A 17,880-nucleotide genomic window follows, 5' to 3' on the forward strand; every position below is an offset into this window, starting at 1 on the left:
AATTAGGTGGGGTGGCTTGATGCCGGGCAATACATTAGAGATTGAGGATAAATTGACAGGTTTGGGGGTATGGGAATGCAGGGGGACTGGAGACTATGTGGGATAGAGTTGCCAATTGCATCACGGAGGCTGCCAGAGAAGTTTTGGGTATTTTGAGGGGTTGGGCAGGATGACATAAGGGGACTAGTAGTGGAATGAAGAAGTTAAGAAGAAGGTAGAGACTAAGAAGGGAGCGTATGTTAAGTTGATTGAGAGTAATGATATGAGGAGAAGCGAGCAAATAGGGAGGCCTATAAAGTTGCAAGAAAGAAGGCTAAGCTTACAGTTACGGCAGCTAAGGCTGCAATGTTTGAGAGCTTGTATGCGGGGTTAGATATGAAAGGAAAAAAAGTTGTATAGGCTTGCTAAGGCTAGGGAGAGGAAGGGTTAGGACTTCGACCAAGTGAAGTACATTAAAGGGAAGAATGGTACAATTTTGGTGGAGGATGTCTACATTAAGAAGAGATGGCAAAAGTATTTCCATAGTCTTTTGAACGAGGAGGAGGATAGAGGCATAGAGTTAGGCAAGCTGGAATACTCGGAGGAGAGACGTGATTTCAGTTATTATAGATGTTTTAGGTTTGAGGAGGTCAGAAAAGCTATTTGTAGAATGCAAAGGGGAAGGGCGACGGGACCTAATGAGATTTCAATAGATTTTTGGAAGTTTATAGGTAGGGTTGGTTTAAGGTGGCTGACTGATTTATTTAATGGCATTTTCAAGATGGCAGGGATGTTGGAGTCTTGGAGGTAGAGTAGGATGATTCCATTATATAAAAATAAAGGAGACATCTAGAGTTGCACTAACTATAGAGGTATCAAGCTGTTGAGTCATACTATGAAGATTTGGAAGAGGTTAGTTGAGCTGAGATTGAGAAGGATCATGTCCATTACAGAGAATCAGTTTGGTTTTATGCCTGGTCGCTCAACGACAGAAGCAATCCACTTGGTGAGGAGATTGGTGGAGCAGTATAGGGAAAGGAAGAAGGATTTACATATGGTGTTCATCGAATTAGAGAAGGCTTATGATAAAGTTTTGAGGGAGGTTCTATGGAGATGTTTAAAGGCCAAAGGGGTCCCAGTGGAGATCATCAAAGCTATTAAGGACATGTAAGATGGAGGGAAGACTCGGGCGAGAACGGCGGGAGGGGACTCAGAGCAATTTTTGGTCAAGACAGGGTTGCACCAGGGTTCAACTCTTAGTCTATTCTTATTTACGTTGGTGATAGATGAGTTGACACGGAGTATTCAAGGAGAGGTGTCGTGGAGTATGTTATTTGCTGATGATGTAGTACTGATTGATGTGACGTGGATAGGTGTGAATGAAAAATTAGAGGTTTCAGGTTGAGTAGGCCCAAGACGGAGTATATGGAATGCAAGTTTAGTGAAGTGAGGCAGGAGGACGATGTGGTGGTGAGGTTTGATTCCCAGGATGTCCGAAAAAGGGATAGTTTTAAGTATCTTAGGTCTATGATTCAGGGGAATAGCGAGATTGATGAGGATGTCTCTAACCGTATTGGAGCAGGTTGGATAAAATGGAGGCTCGCCTCGGGAGTATTGTGTGACAAGAAGGTACCACTAAAGCTTAAAGGTAAATTCTACAGAGTGGCAGTTCGTCCTGCTATGCTATATAGAACAGAGTGTTGGCCAGTCAAGAACTCCCACATTCAAAAAATAAAGGTAGCAGAAATGAGAATGTTGCTTTGGATGTGTGGACTTACCATAGGGGATAGAGTCAGGAATGAAACTGTTTGGGAGAAGATGGGAGTGGCTTCGTTGGAGGATAAGATGCACGAATGAAGGTTGAGATAGTTTGGACATGTGATGAGGAGGGGCATGGATGCCCCAGTTCATAGGTGTGAGAGGTTAGTGTTAGATGGCTTCAGGAGAAGGAGAGGTAGCCCGAAGAAGTACTGGAGAGAAATAATTAGACATGATATAGAGCAGCTTCTGCTTACTGAGGACATGACCCTAGATAGGAAGGTGTGGAGGTCGCGGATAAAGGTAGAAGGCTAGGTTGTGTGTGTGGTTTTAGTAAGTAGTTAGAAGAGCTCAGGTTGATTCAGGCTAGTAACCTTAGGATTGAGTCCAGAGATAGTAGCCCAATCAGGGGGGCTTGGGTCTCTTTTTCCTATTGTGCTTATTTATTTTATTTCTTATTGCTCTGAGTTCAATTTTTATTGTGTCTTATTCCTTTACATGTTATGCCATCCATCTTACTTCTTATTTAACTATGCGTTGGTCTAATTTTCTCTATCTTGAGTCGGGGGTCTATCGAAAATAGCCTCTCTACTTCTCTGGAGGTAGCGGTATGGACTGCGTACATTCTACCCTCCCCAAACCCCACTTAGTGGAAATACACTAGGTTTTTTGTTGTTGTTGTTGTATCTTGTTATTGTTCAATACTATCTAGGCCATGATTCACTTTCCAGAAAAAATTATTGTCCACATCTACATTAGGTTACCTGTGCGGTCTCTTGTATGATTCAAATACTTTTCTAAATCTTGGAGAAGGTTAATCTCTGATCCTTACTTTACGAGTAAGCATCTCAATTTTTCTTTAACTACATATATGAAACACGTATTATATTTTGTTCATATTTTGATGATTAAGTACTCCTAAACACATTTGTATTGTCATTGTACTCTTTTAACTTCTTATAATTCTGAAAGAGAACCATTCAACAAGAAGTTATTGCAGATGTAATTGATCCTAATATACTAGTGGTATTGTCCATTCCTTAGCCAAGAGAATCTACCTCTACATTAGCAGCTACAGAGAGAAACAGTCAAGGTTAGTGTCGCTACCTTTGCTTAGTCTATATATCTAAACTACATATCTTTGTTATGGGCTCTACATTGCATATATTTTGTTGGTGCTAATGTTTAGTATGTGTGTATTTAGATTTTGGGCAGTTGAAATTTGGATTTTGTTTACAGATTTACTGTTTCTATGTATAAGTGTGTGACTATTTTTGTTTTTGTGTATATGTGTGAGATATTTTGTGTTTGACTAGTGACTACTGCTGTAAACTGTAGCAGTTATTATAGGAAATATTAATTCTCTTTCTTGTTCTTGTGTGATTATAAAAGATAAGTTTTTGAAGTATTTTGAATTAAAGTTTTGAGCTTTAAATTTCCTTTTGTGGGTTGAGGGTGTTTTAGAGTCATTGAAATAGTTGAAACATTTTGAACTTTAAGATTCTTCATGCTCTTTTCTTCTTCTTATGTGACTACAAAAACTAAGTTTTTGAGGGGTTGGGGGCATTCAGAGTGTTTGAAATTTCTAAAGTTTTGAGCTTTAGGTTTTTTATAATGGAATGGTGGGGGATTTTTTCTTTGTGCTTCTTGGTAGGGTTGTTTCTGTTGTTAGAAGGCACTGATGCTCTTCCTAAAAATGATAAGCAAGCATTGTTGGATTTTGTTAACCAGTTGCCTCATTCTCACCCTTTGAACTGGGATGCAAACTCTTCAATTTGCTAGAACTGGACTGGAGTTAGCTGCATGGGTCTATATATATATATATATATATATATATATATATATATATATATATATCCTCAATCTTGATCATTTTATAATCTAAGCTCAAATTGAGTTTTCAAAAAATTTTCTTAGTAGTAACAACTAAGAAATGGCTTTGAGCCAATTATTTCAATCTACATGTACTATAGTATTGGGACATGTCAATAATTCAAGTCAAGAAAGAGTTCATAAACTAGGAACAATCAGTTTAGATATTCACGACCAAATTGTTGTCCATGTTCACATCTATACTGGCTGATCTTCTCCAAATCCCCCTTTTATGCTAGCTACCACCCTTTTTCACTAATCCAAGTTGTAAACCCTTTTAGTTTTCTTACTCAAGTTTAAATCTATTTCTTTGTAATTTTTATTTTCAAGAGGAAGTATTATCAAGAAAGGTTCAGTCTTTGAAATGGAATTGCTAGCTTTATTTTTGTGTCCTTTTATTTAATTTAATCTACCTGCTGTTTGTGGTGGTTGCCTAAATGCTTATTCATGTGTCTGAATTAGGATCTATTTTTAACTACTCCTGCCTCTCAAAATCTATAGAAAACAAACAAGGTGTGATTGAGACAGTAAGCTGTAGTATAGTTGGAGTATAATCGATTCTACAATTTTTATTCGTATATAATTAATGTATTACCAGCTACACTATAATATAATTGATTCAATAATTAGTTTAATTAGTATGTAGTTGACAACTAGTTTAATTAATTGGCAACAGAAAGTGACTAGTGATCTCATTTCTGCGCCCAAAATGTGATCTTGAATTCAATTGAGAAGTGAAGTTTGCTTGAGTGGATGGGCATCTTCACTATCAACTGTTGGTTTTAAAGTTTGAGTTACGCTCGAGGGTAATGAAGAATGCTATTGATCCTCCTATGATGGGGTGGGGAAAAAATCAATACGCTGTAGACTGCTTCAGTGTAAGTTCATCTGCAACCTCTATCCTTACAAGCTTTCAGTTCTTATAAGAAGTTTCTATGCTCTTTCTTAAACTACTATGGAGTTGTCAATCCTCAACCTCATCCCCAATTTAGCCAGAAAATCACAAACCATGCATAGAAAGTTTAAGATATAAGGAATAGAAAGACAAATTTCACCAACGTTAGCTACAAATAAAGGATCCCTCCCCTTCATTGTCTTCTTCAGAGTGCTTTGCTCAGCTGCCCAGCCTCATCCATTGAGATACCAACCATAGTAATCTTTGGAAGAAGTGGTGATGGATGTAGTTTTTTGTATTCCCTGACAGTCCTAATTAATAAAAATCTTAGATTCTTGTCCAAAAACAAAATGAATCTTAAAATAGCACATCTTATTTTCATGGAAAAAAATACTAAATGGGACCTGTTATCTTGTATTATCTGTTTCTTCTATCCGTTACTCCATGTAGGACTCAACCAGCCCCCAAAATGATTTTGTATTCCTCATCTTATTGCTTGGAATTACGAAAAGTCTCTTTGTGTCTGGGTGTTTGCAAATGTTACACTATTAACATCTTTTTATTTTTCTTATTGTTGTAGGTGATCACCTAAAAGATAGGAATGAAATAGATGAACTATATCTAACCTAAGAGATCGATTACATTGGCTTCTTTTACTGTTGAAACATTTGACTAAGTTTCAAACATATTTTATTTTTGAACATTCAAAACTTGTGTATATATATGTTTTGGTTTTTTGAATGGTCAAAAAATATTTGATTTCTTGATTGTGATTTTGATGAGAACAATTAATAGTAGATACTCTTGATCAATTTATATATACATTTTGTTATGTTTTATAAAATTATTTCAATTATATAGTAATGTTAGATAGTCGAATTATAATTGTTGCAATAACCTACCAAATAATTGTTCCAATAGACTATTAGTAACTGTTATAGTTGCTTCTGAACAACTATTATAATAACCTATAGTAACTATTGTATTTGCCTAAAAATGTGTTACGATAGTGTAAAAATAACTGTTGCATCACCATCTAAAGAATCGTCGCCATAGCCATTATGTAATGGTCGTTTTAAAATAGGGACGATTTGTAACCATCACCAAAATACCATAAACCATCGCAATTCTTGTCATCATATAAATAACAAACGTCACAATAGTATTACATAACCGCCATATAAAATTTTATAGCAACAACCACTAACCGTCGTTATAGAGCATTAACTGTCACATTATTTTTGTAGCAAAAACCGTCGTGTTAAGTATGTGTATGGCGACGGTTTAGGCAACTGTCGCAAACAACTCTCGCAATACAGCTACTGTAACGCTCGGTTGTAGCAGCTGAGCTAACCATCGCCATAGATCTACCAGGACGGGGTTGGCATCTATAGAGACGGTAATAGAACCATCGCCATAGCCCCTATTTCCACTAGTGTTTGCAAGTTTTTCTCATGTTTTTGTTCTTAAAATGTTGTCTTCTTGTTCACTCTTTAGAGTTGGTGAACAATGGAGTAACAATGGATTTAAAGCAGGTAACAACAACTATGAATTAGAAATAATTTTTAATTCATCGATGCTCATGAATCAGAAAAAACAAACAATAGTTGTTCATGAGGATCATTAAATAGTATCAGAATATCAATCTAACATTGGAACATTAACCAACATCACAATATTAAATAAATCTCTACTCGATTCTAGATGGTAGATGAATCGAAACATGTGTGTTTGTTAGGGTTTTTGGGTTAGTGAGAGAGAGTGTGAGTGTGAGAGAGTGGAAGAAAGAAACATGTGTGAATAGAGACGCGTGATATGTCTCTTGAAGCTTCTCTATTACACGGGTCAGGTCGGGTTATGTGGATCGGGTATGAGTTATAATTTAGGATAGATTAAATTATTCACAGATAAAATAAATTAAAAAGGGTCAACCAATATGATGTTGACACGTGTCCTGACATTAATGAGAATGGTATATGTGTACCTTTTCATTAACGACAAGGGTATATTTGTACCCAAAGTATGATGAAGGGTATGTTTGTATCATTTATTAAAATTCGAGAGTATATTTGTACCTTTTTATTAACGGCAAGAGTATATTTATATCCAAAATATGACGAATGGTATATTTATATCATTTAATAAAGTTGGGAGGTATATTTGCATTTTTTTCTAAATTTTAAAAGTGGGTAGAATGTTAATTCTTCCTATGACTGGGGGTGGAGCAATAAAGTTCGGGTCTCTAGCGCCTATGTTTGTTGGCTCTCTTTTTAGTGTAGGAAATGATTTACCTTGAATCATTGATTAAGTCATTTTCCATTAATTTTACAAAAATAAATTGTTCAAAAAAATATATTTTTTTAAATTATATTGTTATCAAATTAGAGAAAATGGGAAAAAAAATTTCAATTCATATTTTTCTTGGTACCAAACGCACTCATAATTGAAAATGTTTTTCCTCCGTGCTACACGCAAGCCCTATAACTGTATCTATTTTTTCTACTTATGTCAAAAGAATCTATATATGTGAGTAGGTGTACGCTAAAATTGTTGCAAGGGAAAAGCAGTAGCGCTGACATTCGCTTTGTTCCTAACGCTTTTTGCATCTTTGGCATTCCTTTTCAATCGTGTCATTAAAAAAAGAACGAAGCCATTAACAAACCTTCCTCCCGACGGCTACGGGTGGCCAGTGATCGGAGAAACACTGGAGTTTCTCCGATTAAACCGGCATGGCAATAAGCCGCAGAAATTTGTGAAGGACAGAATGGACAAGTATCAATCTGAAGTTTTCAAGACATCTTTAATGGGTGAAAAAATGGTAGTAATGTGTGGTCCTGCCGCAAACAAGTTCTTGTTTGGAAACGTCAGTGGTTGGTGGCCAAGTTCTGTGAAACAGCTGCTTGGGAAGAGTTTAACTAACAGTCACGGGGACGAAGCTAAACACTTGAGGAAGATGTTGTACTATTTTGTTAGCCCAGATGCTTTCTCAAAGCTCTACATTAAGACCATGGAGTTGAGTACTCAGCACCATATCAAGAATCACTGGCAAGGTATGCACTTTCAATGGAAAATTAAGATTATACTCTTAGGGATAGTTTAATGCGAGGTGATAAAACAAATAATACTAGGATAAAATAATAATATCGGGATAAAAGTTTTTAATACATGTTTGATTGGCAATATTCAAAATAACTTATTCCGTAACTAATAAATAGTACTGAGATAAGTTATCCATACAATTGGTGGGATAACAATCCCACCATAATTTATCCTTGAGATAAATTTATAAAAGGATAAAATTACCCCTACCTATATTCATGCACGGCTTTATGTGCGTACATATGTGCATAATTAATTAATCAATCTAACTCAACCACTTTATGCGATCCATAAATTATACTGACATAATCATATACGTAAACCAAATAGTAAGATAGTAATTTTATATTTATACAAATGATAAACATTATAATTTGACCATCTGGATGGCTAACAAACTATATAACATAGGTAGACATGTTAAATAAATGTAAGAATATTTTATGCATATTAATATTTTTCACATTTTATGTTAAATATTTGATGAATAATAAACTAAAAACTTTTCATAAATGCATAACATGTAGATGAATATTAATTTTTTTTTTTGTTTTAAGATGAAATTTGTAATGAATTAATCCTCAATATTTTTATAAATATTAAAGTTTTAATTAACCTATCTTCAATTGAGTAATATTTACCGACAACTTAAATTACCCCCAAACCCACAAATTCATATTAGCCTCTTATAACTATTTTTTTAGCCAAAGACAAATTTAATTAACTAACACAGGGCTTGTCGTAGTTATAAACCATTGTTAAGCATTTGAATTGAAATGTTGATCACTATATTATATGAGTGATCCGTGTTCACAATCGACTCCATTGTTCAATTACATATTTTAAATTACGTAGTTTTTCAATCACTTGAAAATTGATATTGTATATATCAATTAAAATGAATTTTAATATTCTATATTATATGAGTGATATGTGTTTAAATGAAATGACATAAACAACAAATCTTTTTTTAATTTAACAAACTTAAGTTGGAAGTTTTTATTTCAACCTAAATAAGATGTAGTAAGATTTTTTTTTTTAAACACACATGGCATAATCATGGAAAGATACATGCAAAAAATTAAAGCTAAACAAGATGAAAGTTTTATTTTTAAAATACACACGATATAATTATGAAAATACACACACAAAAAAATTAAGTCAAATAAGATGAAAGTTTTATTTTTAAGAATAAATATTTAAAGCTTGAAAAGAAATATATAAAAAAAAGTTAAATAAGATGGAGAGTATTTTGGTAATCAATTAATTTATTCTTAGAAATTATACCATGCATATTACTTTGAATACAACAAATCAAACACTCAATAAAAAATAATCACATCATAACTAATCTCAGTATAACTTATCGCATTATAACTTATCACAGCATAACTAATCCCAACATAACTACATTCCCAACCAAACAACCCCGTATATTATGGGTCAGTTTGCTACGAGGATTATAAACTTTAGATTAATTTATCCCATAAAGGAGATATAATAAAATAATTTCAAACTAGATGAAATAAGTTGTGATATTCAGAATAATAACTTATTTGGTCAAGTTTTAAAAATTAATTTTTTTGAAAAGTGCTTTTAAAAAAAGTATTTGAGAAACAGTTTGTGTTTGATCAATAAATTTAAAAAATATTATTGAGCAACAATTAATACCTGATCAAACTTTTAAAACTGATTAAATATATATTTTTAAAAGTGTTTATTAGAAGAAAACTAATCATATGTTTAAAAAAGAATGACCTGTTTTTCTTTTTAGTCTCTTTAAAAAAGAATTGATTCTTTTTCTTTTTTTATAACACTTTAATTTTAACTTTTTACGTCGCATTTAAAAGATTAAAGATATTTTATCGACACAACTTTTATTTAAGATCACAAGATTTAAAACTCTTCTTTATTTTCTTAAATTTCGTGCTAAATCAGAAGAAATAATTTCTTTAAAATAGAGAAAGTATTTTTTAGCTTATCAAAAATTATTTTCTTCGCGGAAACACAATTTTTAAGGCAAAAGAAGTAAAAAAAAAAAATCAAATAGAGAAAATAATTTTTAGCTTATCAAAAACTGTTTTCTTCGTGGAAACACTTAATTTCTTTCATAAATTTGATCAAACATTTTAATTTTTAAAATAAGAATTTTTTAAAAAAATACTTTTTAATAAAAATAAGCTATGTCAAACACGTATATAGCCTCTTTGGTCAAATTTATTTTCTAAAAAATGTGCTTATTTTTTTTTAAAGAGTACCTATTTTTTAAAAAGTGAGAATGTGAAATGTTTGATCAAATTTTTGAATGTAATTAAGTGCTTTAGGAGAAGCAAAAGTTGTTTTTCAATAAACGAAAAAGAAGTAATTTCTTTTAGAAAAACACTTATTTTGGAAAATACTTTTATAAAGCTTGCTCAAACACTTATTATTGTTTGAAGGTATTTTTTGATTTTATTGATCAAATACAAATTATTTTTTACTAAAAATATTTTTTTAAAAAAATACTTTTAAGATAAATATTTTTTAAAATAAACTAATTTTAAAAATTTAGTCAAATAAATTACTCATCTTAAAATATTATACCTTATTTCGCTTAACAATCAACCCGTTGCTTAACCACTAGAGTTGGCATGGTGGTTCAGCGCCATGTCCCTTAAGCAAGAGGTCGGGGGTTCGATCCCCGCCTCTGGCGAATGGAGCAAACTCTGTGGCCAGTTTCCTACCGCTTAGTACGCTAACAAAGAAACGGAGGATTAGTCTCACGGCTGCCGACTATGGGGATACCTTGGGAAACAAAAAAAAACCGTTGCTTTATATGCTCAACTCATTAACTTTTTATGTTGGATTAATTTATACTGTATAGTGATAGTGGCATAGCCACATAATTGTATGCTGGCAAGGACTGACTGTGGTTCATACTCCACTCATTAACTTTTTATGTTGGTTTATAGTGATAGTGGCATAGCCACATAGTTGTATGCAGGCAAGGACTGACTGTGGTTCTTAGTTTTTGGTTGTGGAATATATTTATTCTTTTCCGATCAAAAACTATAACAACAACAAATTCAGTGTATTCCCACAAAGTGAGGTCTGGGGAGGGTAAGATATATGCAGTTCATACCACTACCTCCGAAGAAGTAGAGAGGCTGTTTTTGATAGACCCCCGGCTCAAAATAAAGAATAATAAATAAGGGTGGGGGGAGGGGGTGACATAAAAGAAAATCAGAAATAAAAAATGATAAAAATAGTAATCGTAGAAATACGAAATATGAGAAAATACTAATGACATGAAATAAGACAAATAGGAACCAAGACATAAGAAAAAGGGAACCCACCTATGTACACATTCCTAGGGTTACTTCCCCGGCTACACAAGATCTCTCCTAACTGCATGCTACAACCCACATACTCACACTAGCCTTCTACCCTTATTCGCGCCCTCTACACCTTCATATCTAGGGTCATGTCCTCAGTCAACGGAAGCTGCTCCATGTCATGTCTAATCACCTCTCTCCAGTATTTCTTTGGCCTACCTCTACCCCTCCTAAAGTCATCCAAAGCAAGCCTCTCACACCTACGAGCTGAGGCATCTACGCCCCTCCTCATCACATGCCCAAACCATCTGAGTCTTCCTTCCCACATTTTTTTCTCCACCGAAGTCACTACCACCTTCTCCCGAATAATCTCATTCCTTACTATGTCCCCTATAGTAAGCCCACATATCCAACGCACACATTCTGATTTTCACCACCTTCAATTTTTGGATGTGAGGGCGCTTGACTGGCCAACACTCTGCTCCATACAATATGGCCGGATGGAATTTCACTCTATAGAATTTGCCTTTAAGCTTAAGGGGCACCTTCTTATCACACAACACCCCCGAGGCGAGCCTCTACTTCATCCATCCTACTCCACTACGCTTAAAGATATCCTCGTCAATCTCACTATTCCCCTAAATAGTAGATCTAAGATACTTAAAACTATTTCTCTTACAAATATCCTGGGAGTCCAACCTCACCACCACTTCGTCCTCCTTCCTCAAGTCACTAAACTTGCATTCCAAAATATTCCGTCTTTAACCTACTCAACCTAAACACCTTAGACTCAATGGGTTTGCCTCCAGACCTCCAATTTATCATTCATATCCCCCCTCTCCGCGTCTCATCAATCAGCACTACATTATCTGTAAATAAAATACACCAAGGCACCTCACCTTAAATACTCCGCATCAACATGTCCATCACCAGCGGAAAAAGAAACGGATTAAGAGTCGATCCCTGATGCAACCCTATCTCGACTGGAAACTGCTTTGAGTCTCCTCCTGCCGTTCTCACCCGGGTCTTCCCTTCATCGTACATGTCCTTAATAGCTCTGATGTATGCTACCAGAACTCCTCTTACCTACAAGCATCTCCAAAGAACCTCCATCGGGACTCTATCATACGTCTTTTCGAGGTCGTTAAACACCATGTGTAAATCCCTCTTCCTTTCTCTATACTGCTTCACCAATCTCCCCACCAGGTGGATTGCCTCTATCGTTAAGCGACCAAGCATAAATCCAAACTGATTCTTAAAAATGGACACGACCCTCCTCAGCCTCCGCTCAACCACTCTCTCCTAAAACTTCATAGTGTGACTCAATAACTTAATACCCCTATAGTTGTTGCAACTCTGGATGTCACCCTTGTTTTTATATAACGGAATCATCGTACTTTATCTCCAAGCTTCAGGCATTCTCGCTGTCTTGAAAATGACTTTAAACAAATCAGTCAACCACCTCAAACCTGCCCCACCAGCATACTTCAAAAAATCTACCAGAATCTCGTCTGGGCCCATCGCCCTACCTCTCCGTATCCTACGGATAGCTTCACTAACCTCCTCAACCTTAAAACACCTACAGTAACTGAAATCATGGCTCTTCTCCGAGTTCTCTCAATGCCTCTGTCTGCCTCTTCGTTCAAAAGGCTATGAAAGTACTTCTGCCATCTCCTCTTAATGTGAACATCCTCCACTAAAACACTACCATCCTCTCCCTTAATGCACTTCACTTGATCGAGGTTACGACCCTTCCACTCCCTAACCTTAGCAAGCCTATACAACCTCTTTTCCTCACCTTTTTCCTCTAACCCCGCATACAAGCTCTCGAACGATGCCGACTTAGCAGCCGTAACTGCTAACTTAGCCTCCTTCCTTGCTACTTTGTAAACATCCCTATTCACCCGCTTCTCCTCTTCATCTTTACTCTCAATCAACTTAACATACGTCACCTTCTTAATTTCTACTTTCTTCTTCACATCTTCATTCCACCACCAGTCCCCCTTACCCTGAAGGGTCCCAATGTTCCAAGACCCTATCCTCAACCTATCTACTCTCGCCACTCGTCTACCTCTAAAACCCCTCACCAAACCCGCCCTAACACCCGACCTATATATTTTTTCCGATCAAAAAATATATCTTTATATTCTTAATGAATATTGTCCTATTAGATACGAGAGTTCGTGCAATTACAAATTTAATATATGCTATTTTTTATCTCAATTTATATTGATACAAATAAATTTTAAAGAGTCAATTAAATGTTTTATAGGATCTTTAAATATTTTAAATTTTTAATAATGTACGATATTTTTTATATAATTTTTAGACAATACATATTACTTTCATTGTTTGAATTTATGTGTCATTGATGTAATTTAAAGTGTCAACCAAATTTTTTATATAATTTATAGATGTTTGTATGATTTTTAAAATTTTTAAATTGCTAATTACGGTAATTTATAGTATTTTTTACATAATTTTCAGATAATGTATGTTATTCTCTCAATTTATGTGATACGGATGAAGTTTAGAGAGTCAATCAAATTTTTTACATATAGTTTTATATATTTTGAGTTGTTAATTAATGTGATTTATGGTATTTCCTTCTTTTCTCAAATAATATGTGTACTTATAATATCCCAATTTATGCGATTGTGATAGTTTATGGAGAATCAATTAATTTTTTATATGTCGATAATATTTTAAATTATCAATTATTGTGCTTTATAATATTTTTTTATGTTATTTTTAAATAATATAGATTATTTTCTATGTCTCAATTTATGTGGCTGATAAAACTTCGAGAGTCAACAAACTTTTTTATACCCTTTAAATATCTTAAATCGTTAATTATTATAATTTATAATAATTTTTATATAATTTTTAAATACATAATAGATATAAAATAAGACAAATAAATTAAAATAAAGAATTACAATATATATATATATACATACATATATATATATACATATATATATATATATATATATATATATATTATTTATAAGAGGCATTAGCAGCTGAAGCAGGCAACAGGTCGACATGCCTGCTTCAGCTGCTACAACCGTATTTTTACTACATCACCCCTAATTAATTATTATAAGTTATTTACGTATTAGAAAATTAATAATATTTAATACAAATAAGTAAAATAAATATTTCTGACATGTTTGCTTCAGCTGCTTCAACCGTAATTTTACCATATCACCCCTAATTAATTATTATAAGTCATCTAAGTATCAAAAAATTAATAATATTTAATAAAAAATATAAAATAGATATAAAATAATAAATTAACTCTTGATGTTTTAAATTAGCTTGATATTTTATATGAGGCCCACTTAGGTTATTTTCACAAGTAATTTTTACAGTTATTATGCTATATCATTTTTAATACATGTCTACTTTGCAGCTTCAATCGTGATTTTACTATATCATCCATAATTATTTATTATGGTTATTTAACCATTAAAAAAATTACATTATTAGTATCTTATATAGGAAGTCACAATAAGCAGCTAAAGCAGGCTGCTCATGTTCGACATGTCTGGCTCAACTGTTTCAATCGTGATTTTACTATATTACCCCTAAATAATTATTATAAGTCATTTACATATTAAAAAATTAATAATATTTAATAAAAAATAAAAATAGATATTTTTGACATTACTGTTTCAACTACTTCAATCATTATTTTACTAAATTACCCATATTTAATTATTATAAGTCATTTAAGTATTAAAAAATTAATAATATTTAATAAAAAGGGTAAAATAGACGTAAAATGATAAATTAATTTTTGATGTTTTAAATTAACATGGCGTCTTATATGGAGCCATTTAAAAAAAATTAACAAGGATTTTTTACAATAATTTTACTATATCACTTCTAATTAGTAGAATAGAAAAAAATACTATAAATCACAATAATTAAGAAATTAAATTATTTAAAAAATATAATCGACTATCAATACACAAAAATTTTAACAACTTAAAACATCGTTATGCAAATTTCATCAATCTAAATATAATATTATATGTCTAACTTAGAATTTATCAACCAAACAAATAAAGTTGTTAATTAAATGATAGAATTATACATAACGTAAAAATTTTAAGGATCAACATTAGGCCGTGCATAGTACGACATAAGACGGCTAGTATTATATATATAAAAGTGGGCTTGGTCGGACAATTGGGAGGACAACCTCCCATCTGCTTTCCAAGCCACTTAAATGTTAGTAATTATAGTACTCCCTTTGTTTTTTATTTTTTAAAATGTGATACCTGTTGATTTAATATAAAATTTAACAAAGAAATGAATTTTTTTAAAATTTATGGTCTAAGTGAGACTATTCAATTAGAATAAAAAAAATAAAATTAATTTGTATATAATTATAGAATAATAATATTCTTTTAAAACAAACTATAAAGAAAAATATGACATATAAATAGTCGGAGTACGTTATACAACGATAATTTTATTTTGTGAGTCACATAACTGACACTACTTATTTGAGTACACTTTATTTCTTGATAAGTGAACACTTTCTTGTTTTAGGTATAAAATAAATAAGACAATGTTAAATTCAATTTTTCTTTCCTAAATAGAATATTTAGCTAGAAAAAAAAGTTAAATATATTCAAAATCTACGATAAGAAAACGATTAAACAAAACTGGCATTAAAAAGAATTTTTATTGCCATGTCCTAAAAAATCTTTGCTTTCACTATTTTTATGTCGATGATCAAATTAGACCATTTTTCGAAAATTTTAATTATTTGATTACATATGCAAGTGCAAAACATTAGAAATCATATTAGACAATTAAATCTAGCTATATATTTATAAACTAGTGTTGGTTCATGATCATGTAAATATTCTAATTTATTATTTAATTCAATTAAAATTACATATACTCTTAAATTTATTAGGAGAAAAAAATGCTGAAACTATTAAATTTAAATTACTAATAGAAGTTTACACATATAATACTACGTTTAGGTGGTTAACGGTTTTTTGAAAAAGATAAAGATAATAATATCTAAGACCAAATTAAAAAAAAAACAGCAATGATTATTTAGATAATTGGTTCTTCTATTATATAATAGAGATTGATAATTACATATTAAAAGTAAAAAAAAAATCATTTTTAACATTATCTTAATAGGTAAATTGGAATATAATTTTAGTTTTTTAATATTTTTCTAGCTAAACATTTTAATTAGGAAAGAAAATTATTGATTTAGCATTACCTTTTTTGTTTTATGCTTAAAACAAAAAAGTATCTATTTATCAAAAATAAAATAATCTCACATAAATAATGCTGATCATGTAACTCGGGGGTTTGGGCCACAGGTGACAAAAGAGTTTTAAAATGAGGTGTAGGTGACACAAGTCTTAATTATTAGTTGGAGGTGACAATTACTTTATTATGTATTAAGAAAGTTGGGAAAGTTTTAAAATAACCCACAAGTGTTTAAATTTATACTTTGATCCCAATGTATACCTAAAATAACGAAAAACAGAGGATCCATTGTTGTTTTCTCTCTCTTAGCGATTTTTGTTGTTAATTGTTTTTATTTCTGCTGCTTTATTCATCATCTTCTGCTTTATTTTCTTCTTGTCGACCATTTGTTGTTGTTGTTGTTGTTGTTGTTGGTACATCGCTATTGCTGCGATCTGACCAATTTCTTAGGTCAAATTTTGTTTACTTTATCACTTTCCACTTTAGCATTACTTCATAGGTTACTTTGGTAAGTAAAATTATGATTTTTATTCGTATTTTTCATATGGCTACACTTCTGTTTTTCCAACAATGGATAGAACCCCGATTATGAATCCAGCATAAGTGCCCACAATTTAAACAGATCAATCATCTGGTGCATTAGATGAGTAATCTGTTGCATCAGACTATTTATCTGTTGCATCATCGTATTATCTGTTGCATCAGACATATTATATGTTATATTAGGATGTTTATCTGTTGCACCAGACTAATTATCTGTTGCATCAGAATGTTTATCTGTTGCACCAGACTAATTATCTGTTGCAACGAATGATTAATTTGTTTGAAACAACACAAATCAACCCCTGCCACAAACCCAACAGATAAATCTTGCTATTGCTACTGGATTCTAAATTATTCCTTTTTACGTAGAATTGTTGAAATGTTTGTTGAGAAGATAATGGACAGAATGAAGATTAAATATGGATTAAAACGTCAAAGATCAAACATAATTTATTTATTAAACAAATAAAAATACATATAATAGACTAAAGGAAAAATAATAGTCTAATTATTATTATTATTATTGTCAGCATCATCATTGTCAACCGGCCAATCTTCAATCGGAAGTAGCAAGGCCCTCCTCAGCCTGCGTATCTCGCGGAGTATTCTTGATCTAACTCCTCCCAATTTCCATTGCAGATCACAAACTTGATTCTGAAGTTCATTCACGGCGTCTTGCAGAAAAGCAACGTCCCACACTGGGTCAGCCATAATCTTATCTTCTAGAGTGTAATATGAAAGACGAGATGCAATAAATAAATAGAGTGTGTATTTAAATGAACGATTGAGTAAGGACGGACCTATTTATAGAGGATTGAATTTGAATGAGAGACAAAAAGGCGCGACTATTCACCTCCATACATTAATTAAATTTTTGATTAAATTAAGAAAATAAATATTGTGATATAAGTCATGACTTTTCAGATTATTATTATTAATTAGTCTTTCGAAGAACCGTTTTATTGAGTTGTGGTAACAGATTCTATATCTATTGCATCAGATAACACATCTGTGACAACAGATATATTATCTGTTGCAACAAATATAAAATATGTTGTATTAGATAACATATCTTTTGCAACATATAATCTAACTGTTCACCTCCATTTATTAATTTCATTTTTTATTAATGTGAAAAGTAATGAATTAATTAAATTAAGAAATATT

At 32.3% G+C, this 17,880-nt stretch overlaps 1 protein-coding gene across 1 annotated transcript; it reads left to right on the forward strand.

Annotated features, from left to right (window-relative positions):
• The first annotated feature begins 7,059 nt into the window (after nt 1-7,059).
• Nucleotides 7,060-17,624, forward strand: LOC124891300 (beta-amyrin 28-monooxygenase-like). Its single transcript, XM_047403079.1, has 2 exons — nt 7,060-7,554; nt 17,353-17,624. Exons 1-2 carry the CDS (start codon nt 7,269-7,271, stop codon nt 17,424-17,426), a joined length of 360 nt encoding a protein of 119 aa, XP_047259035.1. The 5' UTR covers nt 7,060-7,268; the 3' UTR covers nt 17,427-17,624.
• Nucleotides 17,625-17,880: the final 256 nt, after the last annotated feature.

The sequence above is a fragment of the Capsicum annuum genome, chromosome 1 (genome assembly GCF_002878395.1).
Source record: "Capsicum annuum cultivar UCD-10X-F1 chromosome 1, UCD10Xv1.1, whole genome shotgun sequence".
Lineage (NCBI taxonomy): Eukaryota > Viridiplantae > Streptophyta > Magnoliopsida > Solanales > Solanaceae > Capsicum > Capsicum annuum.